This window comes from Lynx canadensis, chromosome B2 (assembly GCF_007474595.2).
Source record: "Lynx canadensis isolate LIC74 chromosome B2, mLynCan4.pri.v2, whole genome shotgun sequence".
Lineage (NCBI taxonomy): Eukaryota > Metazoa > Chordata > Mammalia > Carnivora > Felidae > Lynx > Lynx canadensis.
This window is the reverse complement of record NC_044307.1, coordinates 98,426,526-98,447,432: the sequence shown is the minus strand read 5'-3', so window position 1 is coordinate 98,447,432 and position 20,907 is coordinate 98,426,526. Positions and strand designations below refer to the sequence as shown.

At 37.1% G+C, this 20,907-nt stretch overlaps 1 protein-coding gene across 2 annotated transcripts in view; it reads right to left on the bottom strand.

Annotated features, from left to right (window-relative positions):
- AFG1L (AFG1 like ATPase) overlaps window positions 1–20,907 on the bottom strand; it is a 200,771-nt gene that overhangs the window by 13,529 nt on the left and 166,335 nt on the right. The window contains exon 12 of one of the 2 annotated variants that reach the window (XM_032593233.1): window positions 3,287–3,518. The exons of the other annotated variant lie outside the window; for it this stretch is intronic. Within the exon in view, the coding sequence (XP_032449124.1) occupies window positions 3,333–3,518 (186 nt within the window). The 3' untranslated portion in view covers window positions 3,287–3,332. Of the gene's footprint in view, window positions 1–3,286; window positions 3,519–20,907 lie in introns of those variants that run through there. 2 annotated transcript variants of the gene reach the window in all.

The following is a 20,907-nucleotide window of genomic DNA, read 5'->3' as shown; positions in this document are numbered from 1 at the left end:
TCGGATGCTTAACCGACTGAGCCACCCAGGCACCCCCAAAGCTGATTTTTAAAAAGTTATATTAATGGAGGCAACTTTTCTCATTACAAATTTGAAAAGATGTTAAAGTTTTGTTCAAATTTAATATTTGATGCATTTTAAATATGTCTGTAAGTTTATTTTTCTTCTGATTATATAACAGAAATTTAGTAAACACTTTCATCGAAACACATATAGATGCTGACAAATTAGCTCATCTAACCCTGTGCACCCTCCAAATGGTATGCTGCCACAGGACTACTCACCCTTACTTCCCCTAGTATTCGATATTTAAATATGCTTGGGGCATTCAAGTGCAACTTAAAAATTCTCTTAAAAAATTTTCAGTTTAAACCCATTTAATATATTTTTGGAGAAATAAAGAATGCCTTTGTGGAGTAGTCTAATTATGATAATGGTTCCAATTGTTCTTGCCTCCTTGTCTACACTCTTTAGATTGTGACTTTCGATCTCTTCCATGTCTTAGCATCTGTCTGCCCAACTCCTCAATCTGGGCCAGACTTGTATTTACCACAACCAACAGAATGAGGCAAAAGTCACAATTTTCCAGTTCTGAGCTTAGGTCTCAAGAGGCTTTGCACACTTCTGCTCATTCTGTTGCAACAGCTGGGCTGGACTCCCGAAGAAGAAGAGAACATAAGAAGAAGAGCCAACTGTCTAAGCTGAGAAAGCAGCTGAGGCCAGCCTCCAGCCTGCTGCCCCACCTGCCCATAGTAGATGAGAGAACCCAACCAAGATCAGCAAAGCTGACTGCAGATGCATAAGTGAATCCAAAATATATTAAAAGAACTTTCCAGCTAAGCCTGTAGATTAGAGAGCAATAATAAAGGCTTATTTTTTTAAGCTACTGAATTTTGGGGGTGATTTGTTATGTAGCAATAGCTAACTGAAACACTATACTTGCTACAGAGAGGTTTACTAGGAAAAGCCCATATTTTAAAAGTCCTTAGCAAGTCCAGCACACGTAGAAAAGTATGTCTAGCTTTTGTAGCAAGATTGGTCTTACATAATTGATGAGGATATGTAAAGACACATACTGTCATTTGTTTTATGTTCATTTATTTTTCTTAATCAATTATGGCATTTTTATGGTGTAGCACAGAACTCATGTCTAAAAATAAAACTTGGTGATTAACTGTATACAAGAGCTAGAAGGAAAAAAAGCTAGAAAATTATGTGGCATCCCAATAGAATACCAGAAGACATGGACCAATCAAATAAAAACAGAAAGTCACAGAGAGAAAACAAGCTGGCATGAAAAAGGCAACTGAGAGAGATAAGACTGACTGCAATGAAACTAAAATTATAAGAGCATTCCAACAGAAAAATGGACACAGGATACGAATACATAATTCCTGAACTAAAAGAAAAGTCGAAGAGGCTAATAAACAAATGAAAAATATAGTCAAGCTCACTAGTAACCAAAGAAAGACAAAATAAGAATGATATATCATTTTTCATATAGCAATTTTGCAAAGAGAAATAAATTATACTACTCACTGCTGGCAAGTAGGTAATGAGACATCCATTGCTGCTAAGAGAGTAAATTAGTTCAGATGCTCCAAAAATATTTTGTTGGATTGTATTAAGAGCCCTAAAAGAAGTCATCGACTTGACCCAATCATTCTGTTTCTAGAAATCAATCTACAGGAAGTGACCAGAAATCCAAACAAATGCTATATACAGGATTATTTATAACTATGTGAACTAAAAGCAACTTTAAAATAAAACAACAGAGGAAAGGCTCAATAAATTATGGCATGTTGACATAATGGAACATATTGCCAACAAATAATAATTTTTACGAAACATATTTTATGATATGAAAACATGCTTATGATAAAAAGCTAAGTGAAAAACTCATACTTCAAAATTATAATTATACTAAGGTACCTATTTTGCTCAAAATATATATGTAAGAAAAAGACTAAATACGTAAAAATGCTAACAATTGTTATACATAGTGACAGACTTAGAAGTCTATATTTTATAATATTTTATGATCTTCTTTATTTTATAGATTTTTCTGTATTTTCCAAAAGGGAAACAAAATATATTATGACAAAAGAGTAAAAACTGAATGATGTAGCAAAACAATGTTGAAGATCTTTACTGATTGCAAAGTATACTCTTTGGTTTTGTTTTTCAGCTGTTTAAAAAAAAAATTTTAACATTTATATCTTATTGAAAGACAGAGCATGAGCATGAGGGGCAGAGAGAGGAGGAGACACAGAATCCGAAGCAGGCTCCAGGCTCTGAGCTGTTAGCACAGAGCCCGACACGGGGCTCGAACTCACAAACTGTGAGATCATGACCTGAACCAAAGTCAGACACTTAACCAAGTGAGCCACCCAGGCGCCCCTGCTTTTCAGTTATTTAATCCCCTGCTTCTTCTCTTCCCTAATAATCATGAAGAGTGAATGTGTAAAACAGTTACCACAAATGCATATACTAAAGAGCTTGAGGAGTTACAAATCTATTCAAAGCTGCACTTGTCACCCTCATTTACTCCACTGTACGAGACTGGGAGTCCCAGGAGGGTCAGTACTATCTTGTCCACCCAAGTGTCTGGGGCACCTACCAGCCCAGGGAACACAATCTTGCATAATACAAGACTAGTGAACAAGTAAACACGTGATCATCAAGTCCTCTTCAGAACCAATGGTAACTACTGAATGCTTAACAAATACAAATTTTGTACTAACTCTCACAAGAACTTCACAAAACACAAAGATACGTTTCTCTACTCTTTTGACCTAACACACCACAAAATTGCATGCACATGATCTCTATAGCAGTTGTAAGTATTTATACTTTTGTTTGCATTAGTTGATCCTCTTATGTAAGTAAACCATAGCATAAGACACCTTTTGAAACCATAATTAGTATTATAAATTCATGCACTGTGTCCTATGAATAATTAAAGCATATGATTATTTTCAACTACTAAATGCCACTTCAGTTAGTAGCATCCTTGAGTATGTTATTCTAGCTCAAAATTCAAGTAGCATTATCTAATGCAGATTCTTCTTATGATAGATAATGATGGCACTCTCCATCTTTCTACCTGAGCAATTAAAAAGTTTAATAGTCTCTGATGTGGCTGGCTATCTGAATAATTTTCTAAACAGAAACAATTAAAATCCACTTATTCGATGGTTTGTGCATTCTCGACTATTGTTTCAAACTCTTTGTTTCTGTGGAAACCTGATGAAAACCTAAAGAACTTTAAATCTATAATGAGTTTGCAAAGAGCATTTGTTTTCCTTAATTACTGGGAGTATACAGCTGGATTATATGTAGCACAGTTTTTCTAAAAAACTTTTAGGAATAAAGAGCTTGCCTGCTGTCTTCTTTCTCCTGTATGAGAAACGGCACAGCTGTCTGCTTCGGTTTGACCCTGGTGCCAGGAGCGGGGATTTTCTCAAAGCCACACCAGTGTGAAATGCACGAGCGTTACCACCAGGCTGCCTTCTGCCCTGCAATGAGCGGTTGGTCCACTTCAGCACACACGAATGAGCTGTCAGCTTGAGTTTCTTTTTTCTCTGCCTGGCTAATGCTTGCTCTGCCACCATTATTTCAGCTCAAGTAGGATGATTATTATTTCAAGCGCTGTCTAGATTATATTGTCCTAAGGGTTACTCTTTATCTGTATAGACTTCTCTTTATAAATTCCTTGTAGTGCTACCCTGATAGCCCCTCATTACACAAGTATGCATGGCATCTTGCTTTGTGTATACAGAAATGACAATACATCATATCTTAAAGAAAAGTGCTTTTTAATAGGGAAAAAAACACTTTAATTAGGATGAATGTATCCTTTTCAAAACAAACTAAAAATATCATATGAATTTGTTAAAACAACTATGTGCACCAAATCAATAAAGATAATAACTAGAAAAACAAAGCACTGAAATGTGTGTATTGGTAGAGTACATAATTTCCCAAGACTGGTAATACGGCACCTTAATATGAGAAATCACATTAATATGAAGTCCCTACCATTCAACTGGGAAATAGCTCACTATTCCAGAAAATACTACCATCTCTTACACACTCTACTTCAGAAAATGTTCTCTGGTGTGCTGAGGGAAAGATTTACTCCTTGACTTAGAGTCTCAATGGCAGGAAGGCTAGTTCTCCCCAAATCTACCGGATCTTTAGCAAACTCTCTATCCCCTCGAGATAATGATGGGCTAATGCAGTACTCTTTTGGGGTTGTGCGTGTCATTTTTAATGGAGTGTATAATAACAATGGCAACAAAAAAATCTATGTGGCAAACCAGAGGTGATTGCACTCTTTCCTCACTCTGACTTGACTAGCTTTCTGTATGTAATAAATCTCCAAATTCTGGAGATACCTAAATCTGGAGATTCCAGAACTGACAACTTTCTTAAAACACAAACCACATCAAATCAGATCTATTGAGTACCTGCTGGATGAAAAGCACTGCGCTGGGTTTATTCCCAGGAATACTTCCAGTTCATTTAGGAAATATAAACTCCAACAACTGTCACAAAAATATTTGATTTATAGCCTGTAGCACAGAAAACCAAAATGTTTATGTATTTCCTTGGAGCTGTATTGATGCTTACATTCAGTGGTGCTTCTTAATAATGATGATGATGCTAACGATTTCCTACTTTTTCACATTCTTCTAACACTGTGTTTTTAAGTTATCTCCACATTTTTCCTGTTTTTTTTTTTTTTTTTTTACTAATTACTTCATCATTACTGCATTTTACAAACTCATTTATGAAAACAATACGGTAACAACCTCCTTCTAATTTCCCACTGGTAAAAAGATTTTATTAGCTGGTTTAAAACAAATGGAAATTTAAACATTATTATTAATGCCTCAGACATTATATCTGATTGTACAGACGACAGAGGTAATAATGTATGTGGCCAAGGCTAAAATGTTTCATCCCTTATGTTTTCTATTTTTTAATATAATGATTTGAATAAGAATGTATACAGTAATGATGAAGTAATTAGTAACAACATGATTCCACCAAATTCACTGAAATCAGTAACTGAAGACTAGCACTTGATCATTAACATAGTCAAGCCATCCTGCGTATCCCCTCGGTAGAGGGCAGTATTTGCTACATCTCTGTTGGAGGAAAGACTGTTCTAAATTTGCCTGGCTTTGAGATCTATCCAGAAGAAATTTGAAAGATTACCCCCAAATGAGGGTCTACACCTTTGCTACTGGTTCTAAACGTGCGTTTGAAAAGAAAGGTTCATCAATGTAAACTCCTTCCTTTGGAAATCAAAGCAAGGAGGCACGAAAAGAGACATTTAAGACACTAAAAAGCAAGAGGATATAGAATAGCAAGTAACCTATTTTATTTTATTTTATTTGGGGGGGGGGGGCACAAGTGGGCAAGGGTCAGAGAGAGAGAGAGAGGGAGGGAGAAGGAGGGAGTGAGGGAGGAGCGGGGCACACCCAAAGCAGATTCATGTTTTTACCCAAAGCAGGGTTTGTGCTCACCAGATGTGGGACTCTGAAGTCACAAACCATGAGATCATGACCTGAGCCAAAGTCAGACGCCTAACAACTGAGGCACCCAGGCACCTGCAAGTAACTTATTTTAAATTTGAGGATGATGACTTCTGAAACTGTTAAAGTCTTACAAATGCAGAGATTTTGTTATTTTTGTTTTGCTTTTCCCTGTGAGAGTTCACGGACTCTCCCCAATCCTCTTAGACTTGGATACTGAAAAAGCCTAATCAGAGTTGGAAAAGAAATGGATATCAAAGAATTTTTCTTCCTCCCACTCTTCTGCTTTCAAAATCATGGAAATACTTGGTGAAAAATACTAATTAATATTCTAAAGATACTAAAAAGTTAATTAGAGCAAGGCTGAATGCCTCTCTGTGCTGTTAGATACACAAAGGGCCAAATGCTTCAGAGTAAGACCAATAGAATTCTTCACTCCATCTTCTTACCAAAAAGACAACCTTGAATTATCTGCTACTCAACTTTTATTAAAATATACAACATTCATGAAAGGTTTGAACATGAGTCTATCCAACCTCCAAGCATTTATCCAATTTCTAAGCAATTTCTCTGGATCAACCTGATAACAGAAAAGCTTACTTATAAGGCATTTTTGACCTCTTATAGCACTAGTTTCATTGAACAGTACTTTGTCATAAGGGCCCCAGCTTGTTTATAAGAATCTGTGTGATACAAACTTGTATTGACAGCAGAAATAGTGCTGAGAAAACTGTCTGCTGGCATCTTTTAGAAGTCCCTATGGGTCCAAGTGCCAGAAAAAGCTTCACTTCTCCTGAGTAACTAATTCTATGTCTTATAACTTACTGAACATCTTTCCCCCTCTTTGGGAGAAGCTGACAGCTGATATAATTGTTCAGTGTAAGAACCTTGTAGAGGTTTATGACATGGATTTACATATACTAACTTTTCCTTTCAACTTAATTATTCTCTATTTTCTCTTTGCCCTGCTTTTTAAAAAATCTACATAATTCTATTTGTGAGTATATGTGTATATCTGTAATATTTTTTGCTACAAATAAATACATGCCTAAATTATTCTTTTTCTATTTCTTTTTAAGACTTATTTTGTTATTTAGTTTGTTTTAATTAGATGGGAAGCAAAAGGGAATCTGGGAAATAAAACGTAAGAACTTTAGATACTCAACAGCAGTACATCTTTTAAGTTTGTTAGTTAACAGACTAACTTAAACTCACTTATATGTGGAATCTAAAAAACAAAAAACAAAAAAACTCATAGAAAAAGAGATCAGATTTGTGGTTACCAGAGGTGGGGAGCTGGGAGGAAGGGAGATGGAGGAATGTGGTTAAAAGGTACAAACTTTCAGTTATGAGACAATCACTCTTCCTTTTCTTTTTATCTATATGAAATGATGGATGTTAACTAAACCTGTTGTGGGTAATCACATTTCACAATATATGTAAGTCAAACCATCATGCTGTACACTTTAAACCTTATATGGTGATGTATGTCAATTATTTCTCAATAAAACTGGGGGAAAATGTATGTAAGATAATTTTTGTATCTCCATGTAAGTGTGAAGGATAATTTATATTTTACAGAGTTTTTCCACATATATTAAGGCTGGAAAACAGTAAGATTAAGTTAAGAGCAGAGGCTTGTTATATTCATCTATTAACACATTTTACATAGTAACCTCCAAATCCCAAGATGTTACCAATCTAGTAAATTACTTCCATTTAAAAAAATTCTTCAAGGGGCGCCTGGGTGGCTCAGTCAGTTAAGCAGCCGACTTCGGCTTAGGTCATGATCTCGCGGTCCGTGAGTTCGAGCCCTGCGTCGGGCTCTGTGCTGACAGCTCAGAGCCTGGAGCCTGTTTCAGATTCTGTGTCTCCCTCTCTCTGACCCTCCCCCGTTCATGCTCTGTCTCTCTCTGTCTCAAAAATAAATAAACGTTAAAAAAATTTTTAAATAAAAATAAAAATAAAAAAATTATTCAAGAAATGGTGGGAGATTTTAGTTGTTTCTAATGTCTCTTTGATTCAGCTGTACTAGGACCCTGACTCTGTTTCCTTCCACTAAATCCCATGGTAAGATTTTCCAATCCCATCCACACCCCTCATCTCTTCCTTTTTCAGTGTCAGTTCAGGTGATTTCATGGACTCCTTTCAACTTCAAACTAACACATCTCTATAAATGACTTCCAGATCTGTATCTTCAGTCTTAGATTTCCAGTTGCTTGTAAGTCCCCTTCTCCTATATCAGGTATTTGTCAGATTGTCCTGCCATCCCTCTGGTCATCCAAACTGAAAACATCAGAGCCCTAGGTGGCATGCCCTTGGCCCTGAGATCTCTCGGCATCCGATCTTACATATTTCCCTCATATTCATCTTGTTCTTTCCAATCTATCATGTACACCTGTTTTAGGGGGCAACTGGGAGCACAGATTCAACCCATGTTCTGCGTTCCAAGCCACAGACCCTGATGAGGGGTAGCATCAATCTAGAGGAAGGGGCACATAAGGGCATGATTTGCTCACTTAGCTCCATGCCCATCTTGGGGAGCTTTATCTAATGCACAAAGGTTCCATATATGGTAGCAGCAGAGACAATCTTATACAACTTTGGCAGATTATCCAATATAGATCTGTTAAAAAATGACAAGTTTTTTTTATGCTGATGAAGGTTCTAATTCAAACTCTACCACCTGATATGCAAGCCCCTTTATACTGACTTCAAGCCATCTATTCTGACTCAGTGCATACCACTCTCCTACATACTATCTAAATTCCAGCCATGACCCTTAAGTTGTCTGGAAAAAGAGTTCTTGATTGTTGGGTGATTTTTCTTTTTAGTAGTTTAAAGATGATATTGCACTGTTTGTCTACTGCTTCTTGATAGGAAGTCTTCAATCATACTGTTGTGCCCCTGGCTGCCTCGAAATTTTCTCTATCTTTGGTTTTCAACAATTTGACTATGACGTTCCTAGGAGTGATTTTCTTTGTACCTGCTAGGGGTTTGTTGAGGTTCTGGTATCTGTAAATTTATATCTTTTCTTAAATTTGGAAAAACTTCAGCCATTATTTCTCTAAAAAACTTTTCCACCCCATTCCCTCTTTTCCTTCTAGGACTCCAATGATATAGTTGATTTTTGATACAGTTTATGTCATGAGGTTTTGCTTTTTTTTCCCCTCAACACTTTTGTTTTTCAGATCATTGCGTAATTTCTATTGACCTATCAGTTCACTGACTCTACTCTTCTACAGTTTGGTATGAAGTACAATAAACTTAAAAATTTTTAGATCTCGAATTCTCAACTTTTAGTTTTAGAATTTCTATTTGGTTTTTTTAGTTTCAATTTCTTTGCTAAGATTTCCTATTTGTTTATTCATTACCAGTATATTTTCCCTTATATCCTTGACTGTAGATATAAAAAAAAAAAAACACAAAACACTTTAAAATCCTTCCCTCTAATTCCAACATCTGTATCCTCTCAGGGTCAGTTTCTGTTGATTAGCATTTCTCTTTTAAAATGGATCAGATTTTCCTGTGTCTGCACACAGCTAGCAGTTTTGGATTGTATTCTAGATAAGGTGAATGATATGTTGTTAGAGACTTGGAATTCTTTTTATTCTACCAAAGTATATTGATTTTCTATTGTTGCTATTTTAGCAGGTAATTAACTTGGCTAGTCCCAAACTCCAAACTCTGTCTCCTCTATGATGAGCAGCAGCTGAAGTCTCTGTTCAGTATTTTTAGTGTTAGCTGTGCATGTGCAATTCACAGGTCAGCCCAAGATTTGGGCAGTCTCTGTGAAGAACTCTGGGCTCTTCCTCTGTGGTTCTCTCTGTTCCATCATTTCTTTTCTTATTTTCCACCTCTCTTCTCATTCCTCAAGCCAGGAATATTTCAGGTTTCTACTGAGTTTTAGATGTTCCATATGAAAACAACTGTGATCTCTTCTCTGGCAAAAAACAAAACAAAACAAAACAAAAACCTACAAAAATAAGAAACTCACCAGTGTCTTTCCTTTCTTCCAAGTGATGCCTGAGCTTTCTCCCTGCTTTTGGTTGTTCAATAGTGCCTCCCAGGCAGTTATTTCTTAGATTTTGTCCAGAGTTACAGCTCTGATCTAAAGGTGGGTTAGTCAAATAGGTGCTACTCTGTCATTAACGGAAGTAGAACCCTCCTGAATCTTCAATTCTCTGAATATACTCTGCCATTTCCTACTTCCCTATTTTTCATAAAAACACAAAACCTCAGAGGAGGAAGAGATCAAAGGTTGCCCCCATGATGCCCTATTCTTAGGAACAACCAAACAGCTACCCTCACACTCTCTCCTCTCCATGCCAGCAGAATCTTCAACCCTCCAGCCTTTAAGGCCTGGTTCCTCTTTAATTACCCACAACTTTCTGCTCACACTGATCCAATAGTACTAATTATAATCTGCCTCACACTCCAGTGATCTATGTACTGATCATATTTTCTCTTCTAAATTAAAGTTGTATGAGTGTACAGACTAACTCTTATTCACCTTAGTACCCCCTATAGCACCTAGAACTATGCCAACCTTCCATTAAGTACTCAAGAAATATCTGTTGAATGACTAGAAAGTACCATAAAATATAAAAAGGGTAGGGCTCTCTCTGTTACCTTGCATAAAAGGTAACAAACAATTACCTAGCATGTTGGTTTATTTATCCAAGTTTTCCTTCTTGAAAGAAGGGCATTTCCAAGGGGAGATACTATTTGCTGACCCACTAGAACATCCTGGTAAGTTACAACCTTTCCTAGAGTGTACTGCCCCATTAATCATCCTATTACTTTATGTACCATGGTCCTGCTCAATCTAAAATGACTTCTTGTGGATCATGGTAAGAAGTCTAAATTTCTCTGCCTGGTCTTTATGGTGGATCTGTCTGAAATTTTCATGCTTATTCCTCTTTTCTAACATGTACTGTACTCTCATTAGGAAAGTATCTTCTGTTCCTCCTGAAACATTCAGTGTTTGGCTTCAGATTATGGTGAAATACCTTCACTTTGCTCATCTAAATTCTACTCACCTATCAAGGTCAAGATCAATTTCCTCCTTAAGTCTCATGTCTCCTCAGAGTCTTCCCAATCGTTACTATCCTTACTTTTAACTCCTGACGTACTCATAACACATACTAATGAGCACAACTCCTCAAAATAGACTTGTTACAGCTCAAAAGAATGAAAGAAATTAGTTGTATTATTTTACAAATGAGATACTTGGACCCAGAGATGTTAAGTGACTTGCCCAAGGCCACTCAGCTACATAGTATCTGGGTAAGTACTGGAATTCCTATCTCTTGATTCGGTTGGGCCTCTTTCCACTCTACAACACTGTCTGGCATTTGTTCATGTTATTTCCTTTACTAAATTGTAAACTTCTTATACTTCTTTTATACCCCTCCTAACACAGTGGTATACCAATATGGAAGTACTTAAGAAATAGTTGCTGGGGCGCCTGGGTGGCGCAGTCAGTTAAGCGTCCGACTTCAGCCAGGTCACGATCTCGCAGTCCGTGAGTTCGAGCCCCGCGTCGGGCTCTGGGCTGATGGCTCGGAGCCTGGAGCCTGTTTCCGATTCTGTGTCTCCCTCTCTCTCTGCCCCTCCCCCGTTCATGCTCTGTCTCTCTCTGTCCCAAAAATAAATAAACGTTGAAAAAAAAATTAAAAAAAAAAAATAAAAAATAAAAAAAAAAGAAATAGTTGCTGGCCACTGAATCAATGTAATAATCCTTGGAAGGGGGGGAATCTTACACAACATATATTTCTTGGTTAACAATAAAAAGATAAAAGAGCTAAGTAATGTTTCATCCTAAAATACATAGAAATCTTACAGTTTTTTGATACTATAACTAATTTCTAGGTTTTTCTCAAAATCTTTGGCCTTAGTATCTTCAGGTTACTTTAGAAACAAAAATAGTATATTCTAACAATTCTCAAAATTTTTTCTATAAAATACATTTCAAAGTCATAATATATCTATTGGAATATATTTTACTAAATATTCTAATTAGCAATGTACTAAGTAATTACTAATTCTGAGTCAACTGATCTAATCCAGAGGAAAGGTACTATGGAGAATATCAAGTCATGTATTTTATGGTGGGAAATAGAAAAACTTGAAAATTAAAAATCACGGAATTACTATTCTCCTTATATAAAACTTCTGTTAAAAAAAAATAATAATAATAAAAAGAGCCAGTTGGTAGGTAAGCATTAAAAAAGCCAGAGTGTTAAAACTTTAAAAATTCAAACAAGTACCTATACAGTGTAGGGCACCTGGGCGGCTCAGTGGGTTAAGCGTTCAGCTTCAGCTCAGGTTATGATCTCATGGTTTGTGAGTTAGAGACCCACATCGGGCTCCGTGCTGATGGCTCAGAGCCTGGAACCTGCTTCAGATTCTGTGTCTCTCGCTCTCTCTCTCTCGCTCTCTCTCTCTCTCTGTCCCATCCCAGCTTGTGGTCTGTCTCTGTCTCTCAAAAGTGAATCAATGTTTGAAAAAAATTAAAAATAAAGTACCTATAAAGTGTTTTACAGTCTTATTAATTGGTTGACTTATATTTCCTATATTTACCAATCTTTTCATTATACAGATCTTATGTTTAGAGAACTATTTCTGTTATTATTCCTGTTTTGCAGGTAGAGAAATTGAGGCACTGAGATGCTGAGTTACCATCCCAAGATCACATAGCTAGTAGGTGGCAGAGCCAGGACTTGAACTCCTTGGTAGTTTGTGAATTCAATTCTGTAGTTTAGAGTTGTTGTTCTTTTTTGTTTTTTTTTTAATTTTTTTTTTGTAGTTTAGAGTTGTGATACTCCAAGTCAGATCATTCAGTTTACATTTATTTATTTATTTATTTATTTATTTATTTATTTATTTATTATTTATTATTTATTTTTGAGAGAGCGAGAGAGCAATCACACGAGCACGGGAAGAGAAGTAGAAGAGGGAGAAAGAATATCTTAAGCAGGCTCTGCACGCAGAGCCCAACATGGGCCTCGATCTCATGAACTGTGAGATCATGACCTGAGCTGAAATGAAGAGTCAGATGCTTAAGTGACTGAGCCATGCAGATGCCCCAGGTCATTTACTTTAAAAAAATAATAATAATAAAAAATTCTAATTTTAAAAAGCTAGTGACTTTAATTTTTAAAATTTTATTCCATACGTTTTAATCCTTGAGCAGGTAAATGACATATTCCTCTCAAAGACCAAAGCAAATATTGAATCAAATTAGCTTGTCATACTTTCTTACAAAAGTGATCTTAAAGGGAACATGAGGAGTTGTGTCTAATACTAAATCTGATCCTCAAAATAATTGTACTCTTAAGACAGATAACATATTGAAGGTATACAGCACATTCATCCTTCCCTTGAGACACTCTGGGAATCCCTAGGTGCTTTCTCCCCATTATAGGGACCATGTACATTTCCACAGCAAATGAAAGCAAGCTTTCTCCCTCAGAGAAGCTTCAGGCAGCTGAGCCTAAGTAGTCAATGGCTTACAGACTTTAAAATTTTTGGCTATATGCTACATCACCTAAAGAGCTATGCTTGCCCTAGTTTGGGCACAGAAGGAGAGCAGGACTGTTCAGCCTCGCAACGAGCCCTGTAACAGAAAACTTGTCATATGGAGAGAGTAGGAAGGCGTTCTCTCAACCCAGTTTTTCTTCATTCCTTCTGATTCTTCTTTACCCATCATGGAAATGGCCACATTCAAGTGGCTATAGTTTTTAAATTTCTAATCCAGCCCTCCTTTATGGGCATTTCTCTAAAGGTCTTTTTTCCTTTTCCCTTTAAAACAGCAAAATACAACAATCATAACTTGTAACCCAACAGATAGTTACTTCCTTGGAAGATACAAATCACCATCTACAATTAGTAAAAACTGATCCTTCAGTTCAACCTCCAAACTTGCTTTATCTTGAAAAATGCAAATAATGCTTATAAAATGTCATTTTAGCTTGGTTAACAAAATATGGATTAGAACAGCACCTATAAACTATATTCCTAGAATAAGCAGTGAACAAATTACTATTCATTTTCAGCATAACTTTCTTGATAAAGTTCTAGGATGCTAAAATAGTACATCCTGCACTTCACAATTTGGTTGTTCAACTACACAGAAAATATTTTTACAAAAATATTTAAGGATTTCATCAGTTTTTTTAAAAGCCTCTTTTCTCTCTTTTTTTTTTAGTTTATTTACTTATTTTGAGAGAAAGAGAGCATGCACAAATGGGGGAGCAACAGAGAGAGAATCCAAAACAGACTCGGGACTCAAACTCACAAACCATGAGATCATGATCTGAGCCAAAGTCCAAGCATCAGACGCTTAACCAATTGAGCCACCCAGGCACCCCTCAAAATCCTCTTTTAATTCATAAATGTTTAATTATTTTCTTTTAAAGCTCTTATGGTGTCATTATCCTTCTTTTTTTTTTTTTTTTTTTCCTTTGTCAAGTTGACCAATCTTCATTTGCATGGACAGGCTTGCTTTTTATCTACATTGTCAGGGTGTTTACTACCTCAGACAAGCAGTGACTTAGTGGCAAAAGACTTAGAGGTGATGGGTGGGGCATGGTTCTAGTATAAGCTGTGAGAGATGTTTGAGGAAAGGCTACATTTCTTTAAGTTTTTTTAAATATTTATTTATTTTTGAGAGAGAGAGAGAGAGAGAGAGAGTGTGAGTGGGAGAGGAGCAGAGAGAGGGAGACACAGAATGTGAAGAAGGCTTCAGGCTCCGAGCTGTCAGCACAGAGCCTGACATGGGGTTCAAACTCACAAACCGTGAGATCGTGACCTGAGCCAAAGTCAGACACTTAACTGACTGAGCCACCCTGGCACCCCAGGATGGGCTACATTTTTAAGTGGTCAGTTCATTTGTGACTATTTTCTTGTTATGATAATTTTGCATTTCTTTGCAACCATATAACTATGGCAATTCAGATACTGAATACTTGCATAAAGAGGACTCTCGAAATCATTCAGTTTCAGATGTAACCTAAAATTCTTAATTAAGTATAATCTTCGGAGTCAGGCTAAATAGTTCAGCAAACAAAAACCATTCAGTAAATATAAAAACACATCCAACCCCAAGTAAAAAAGCAGGCATGTGTTATATCTGGGACAGTCCCAGCTTTCGATGGCCTGGTTTTCTGGGAGGCTCTTAAAGCTTGAGACTTACCCAATTACCACACCTGATACCACCATGAAAGAAAACCTTTGGCAAGGAATGAAGGGGTTGATAGTCAGTAATGATTATTTTTGAGCCACGGCCCCTTCGAAGAAAAAATAATATTATAGACTTATACATTAGGTAGCAGTTTGTCTATTAGTGCCATCATAGATAAAAAAAGGTTTTGACTATAAGCCATAAGTAAAACTAAAGAGGCCCAGATCATTCTCCCCTTCCCACACCTCTCTCCCCTTCCCTGCTCCAAGCACATTTCCTCACATCTGCAATCCTGCAGGTTAACATCTAGCTTCTTGGTATCGTCAGGATTCTTTCTTTGCAAATCTACAATTCAATATGGTCATGTTCAGAAAAGCAAACCCAATTAGGAGAGCCTATAGCACTTGGATAATAATAAGGCAAACATTGCCATGTGTCATTCTAAATACTTTATATGTATTAACTCATTTAATATTTAAAATAGGTAGGCACTATTATTGCCCCCATTTTATAGGTAGAAAAACTGAGGCACCAATGTGTTAAATTACTTTCCCAAGATCATATAGTTAGCAAGCGGCTTGAACTCCTTGGTAGTTTGGGAATCAGACTCTGTGCTCTTAATCACCACAATCTATCCAAAAATGTTCTGGACAGGTTACATCAAATCTTCAATTCTGGTTCTACCGTGAAGTACAGTCAGATACTTTGTGAGTTCCCACATCTGAGCTAACCTTTGAGCCTTTTATGGAGCATGAAGCTGGCTGTAGAACAGACATCCTCCAGTGTGAGAGCCCCCTCCCTGATGAGAACCTTAGTACAGAATTGTCCAACTCATGTGGCTTGGCATATCCACACGATCTGGTAGCTGTGCTACTGACCCTTGGGTACTCCTGAAAGCCATAAAGGATCTACACCTCCAGACTAGGGACCTCAAGGCTTAGGCAGCCTCATTTCTTTACTCTTTAATAAGAATCTTACCATTTCTCTCTCCCTGTCATGATATGAAGAAGGTTGGGAAGCCCTGTTTCAGGGAACTGTAGAAGGATAAAGGAGAATATATTTGGGTGGTCTTTGTTCCCGGTCACTCCCCCCACATCGGAGCTACAGTCAGGGAAAGTGAGCAGATTCATCTCTATGGACATGACATGAGCTTTCAGGTTTCCTTTCCTTCCCTTGATACAGTTACTTGGCTCAAATGGAGAGCAAAGCAGAAGTCAGAAATACTGTTGCTTAAGTCAGTGGCTCTCACAGTGCAGTTCTAAGATCTCTAGGGGTCCCTGAGACCCTTTCAGAGGTCCTTTGAGGCCAAAACTTGAAGTAATAATACTAGGACACTATTTACTTTTTTCACTGTGCTGACATTTTCAGTAATGGTGCAAAAGCAATGGTGGGTAAAACTTCTGGCACTTAAGCATGAATCAAAGCAGTGGCACCAAATCATATTGTGTTCTTCACTGCCCGTGTACTCACAGTAAAAAAAAAAAAAAAAAAAAAAAAAAAAATCCAGTTCCACTTCAGATGTCCTTGAAGAAGCAGTAAAAAGGATTTTTAAAATCTGAACCCTTCAGAACACATCTTTTTAGTATTCTTTGTGGTGAAGGAAGTACACATAAAGCACTTCCACTATATACCAAACATATCTTGAGGAAAAGCACTTGTGCAGTTGTTTGAGTTGCTAGCTGAACTAGCCACTTTTATCATGGAACAGAATTTTTATTTGAAAGAATGAGTTACAGGCAAACTATGGTTATTCACACTGAAACATTATTACAATGTTTCACAGACATTTTCTTGAAAATGAACAAGTAAGACTGTCACTTCAAGGAAAACAACTAAAAGTAATTTGTTGTCAGTGATCAAATTGAGCAAAAAACTGAAAATTGGAATTTTGGAAAGCTTGTTGTTTCCACCATGAACTTGATAGCTTCCCAATTCTCAAATATGTTTTTTTTTTCTGATGAGACTGATGGTTATATTAATGAATATAATGCTTTGATATTGTATAATTAAATGTGCAAACATTTGAAAGATCTATATAACTCAATCAATATTTTCCAGTAACCAGTGCATTCATTCTCTTACAAAGTCATGCATGACAAAAGATCCATTTAAAGTTCAAGAAGGATAATAGAATGCCAAAAATACACTGATACTGCTTCATATACTACATTGTAGCTAACATTTTAAAATCTTCTTGTCAAGTTTTTTTAAAAAAAATTTAAATAGGCTTTTTTTAGAATAGTTTTAGGCTTACAGAAAAATTGAAAAGATAGTACAGAGAGTTTTCATGTACTCTCAAACTCAGTTTTCCCTATAATTATTATTATTAGTAGTAGCATTATATTTATTTTAGAGAGAGAGAATGTAAGCAGGGAAGAGGGGCAGAGGTAGAGAGAAAGAATCTTAAGTAGCCTCCACACTTAGCATGGAGCTGGTTGTGGAGATTGATCCCACGACCCTGGGATCATGACTTGTGCTGAAATCAAGAGCTGGATGCTCAACCAACTGAGCCACCCAGGCTCCCCCAGTTTCCCCTATTATTAACATCTTACATTAGTATGGCACATTTGTTACAATTAATGAACCAATGGGGCTCCTGGGATTCTCTCTTCCTCGCTCTCTACTCCTCCCCTGCTCACATTCTCTCTCTCTCTCTCTCTCTCTCTCTCTCTCTCTCTCTCTGTCAAAATAAATAAATTAAAAAAAAAAATAAAGTTCATATTTTATTCAGATTTCCTTACTTTTTACCTAAGGTCCTTTTTCTGTCCCAGGATCCCACCTAAGATACCATATTAGCTTTTAGTCATCATGGCTTTTAGGCTCCCCCCTGCTGTGACAGTTTCTCATACTTTCCTTATTTTTGATGATCTTGACAATTTTGGGGAGCACTGGCAAGTTATTCTGTAGAATGTCCCTCAACTGGAATTTGTTTGATGTTTTTCTCATGATTAGGCTGGAATTATGGTAATGGGAGAACACCACAGAGATCATGTGCTATTTTCATCATATCATATCAAGGGTATAAACTATCAACATGAATTATTGCTGTTGATGTTAACCTTGATCACATTTGTCTGAGGTGGTGTTTGTCAGGTTTCTCCCCTATAAAGTTACCCTTTCCTCCCAACCCTTTTCATACTGTGCTCTGTGGAAGGAAGTTCTTGTTGAATTTTCATGTAGCATCAAAAAACAGTATCCATGGGGCAGCTGGGTGGCTCAGTTGGTTAAGCATCCAACTTTTGATTTTGCCTCAGGTCATAATCTCATGGTTTGTGGGCTCTGCACTGACAGTGCAGAGTATGCTTGGGATTCTCTCTCTTCCTCTCTCTCTCTGCCCCTCCCCCATGCTCTCTCACAAAAAAATAAAAATAAACTTATAAAAAAAAGGGTATCCACAATTATCTGATATGGCTATTAAAATATTTTTCCTGGGGTGCCTGGGTGGCTCAGTTGTTAAGCGTCCAACTTCGGCTCAGGCCATGATCTCGCGGTTTGTGAGTTCGAGCCCTGTGTCGGGCTCTGTGCTGACAGCTCAGAGCCTGAAGCCTGCTTTGGATTCTGTGTCTCCCGCTCTCTCTGCCCCTCCCCTGCTCACAGTCTCTCTCTTGCTCTCTCCAAAATAAATAAATGTTAAAAAAAAAAAAAAATGTTAGGGGCGCCTGGGTGGCTCAGTTGGTTGAGCATCTGACTTCGGCTCAGGTCATGATCTTGCTCGGTCTGTGGGTTTGAGCTCCGAGTTGGGCTCTGTGCTGACAGCTCAGAGCCTGGAGCCTGCTTCTGATTCTGTGTCTCCTCCTCTCTCTGCCCCTCCCATGCTCATGCTCTGTCTCTCTCTGTCTCTCAATAATAAATAAACATTAAAAAATTTTTTAAAATATTTTTCCCATTTCCAACTACATATCTCTGTAAGACCAAATTTTCTTACATACTTTAACCAAAATATCACAAAAGATTGAATGTAGAAGTAGATATGCAGTTGTCCTTATCTTCTATTAAGCCAGACATTAAAGAGCTTTGCAAAAAAATATGTCATTCTTCTTACTAAATTATTCTCACTTTATAAAATGTTATTTTTCATACAAATGTTACTTATGCTAATTTGATGGGTTGAATATAATGGTTTTCATCATTGTTATTTTAAATAAGTTATAAATATTGTAAACTTTTCTGTTTTAATTTCTAATACATAGAGCAAATATTGAGAGATAACCCATATAAACAAAAGCTCTTTGTGTCTCTCAATAATTTTTAAGAGTGTAAACGGTTCCTGAAACCAAATAGTTTGAGAAACACTTGCTTTAGGGTTAAACTTTTGTGGACCAAAAATGAAAGAACCCTGTTCAAAGAAAGTGAGCCAAAACTGAATTCTAAAGGCTTAATGAGTAAACTGACTATACCTAAATTTTCCTTATTGAAAAATGTAATTTTTACACCTGCAGAAAATTGTTTCCTCAACTGATAACTGTGCTCACAAGTAACTATTTGCAAGAGTAGTTAGTTATTTGTGTCTTAAAAATAATGACAGGTAGCCAGGTGTGTTTGTAAAGTCTAAGCAGAAAAATATATCAGTTGATGCATATGCATGGGTGTACACATGTTCACTGTCAACTTCTTATGAGTTTCCTTTTTTGGTTTTTAGCGTTCAAAGAATGGAGATCCATCAGATACATGTTTTGGCCTTCATCTGTCTATTAATCTTGATTATGGCGCATTAGTTCATATATGGTTAGACTTATAACTGTACCTAACAGTACCTCTTGGGGAGTTGTTAAAAAACATTTGGCTTCTCTATTTTATGCTTTATTTCATTTCATATATTCCAAACGAAACCACTGGTTGGGAACTACTTCTGGTTTGTGTCCTGTGGTTGGTACACTCTGACTAAATACTAAAGGATGAATAGCTTTTATCTCTACTATTTGGCCAAGAGTCAAGGCTGATGGTGTCTGGATGCCAACAGCGGTGATTAGCATCAGGGAATAAGGGCATTAATCACCAGAGCCGAGACAGCCCAGGAATCTCCCTGGCCCTTTACCTTCCCAGCAGCAAAATCATTCCTGCAGCATTGCTGATTTACGTGTGCCGTTTCTCAAATATGCTGACTTCTGGCAACACCATGTCCAAATAAGGCAGGAGCCAGCCTGGCTAAAGCACAGGGGACAGGTAGGGCAGGTGAGATTACAAAGCGCTTAGTAGAGAGTGGGTCAGATTCTTGTAGGAAGGGTGCAAATCCAATGTCAACAATTATCCCTAACTCTTTTTGTCCTCTCTCTGCTTCCTCACATTCTTCATCAACCCTTAAGTTAAAGAGTCATAGTCCTGGTGTCGAAAGGCATCTTGAAAATCATCTTCTGGTCCTTCAGCTGCCTTTGCAATGCCAATTTACGGGATGCAGTTGAATGTGTGATAAGGAATTTAGGACATAAGCAGTTACATGTAAAATTTCAACACACATGCATACACCTAGTTTGTTTCCCATGGGCCCTCAGAATTCTAAGAAAAGGGTGGGATAAAATCTCGTGATTGACTCATACCATAACTTGATTTAAAAAGGTAAGATGTATACTAGTAACTTTCTACCTGAATTTATTTAATTGTTCTGAAATTTTGTAAATAAAGGAAAAAGAATTCTCTGCAACACCTTCTTCCCCACCACCTCCACAGAGTAACTGTGAAGATCTGAGTCCCTGAATAGTGGGTTTTTCCTGGTACTAAGTGTCTCCTGAAATAATGATCACATAAAAAAATATAGGTAAATACTCAGTATCTGCTCCAGGAGACCATCTTCCCCCAAAATGGAACAGGTCTGTCCTTCTTCTCTCCTCCCTAGGTGTCCTAGGTGTCCTTCTATGGAAGAAAGATGAGCCTCATCTTTTGAATACATAAGATTTTTCTCAAGTTTATTTCTCTGGCAAAGTAAGTAAAACTTAAATGAAAGCACTCACAGAATTTTGTTTAGAGATAAAATTCAACCTTGATGAAACGATCCCGTAGAAGTGTGAAGGATCCACATTACCCAGAACAACTTTCACTACCAGGGGTGACCTCATCACCCTGTCAGAGGATGTGACTAGCTCTTAAACCTTACTGAAGTGCTTTATTTCTGTAATAACAATTGCAGATTGGATTCATCTCTGACTTAAAAATTACAAAATTACACTGGTTAAAAGTAAT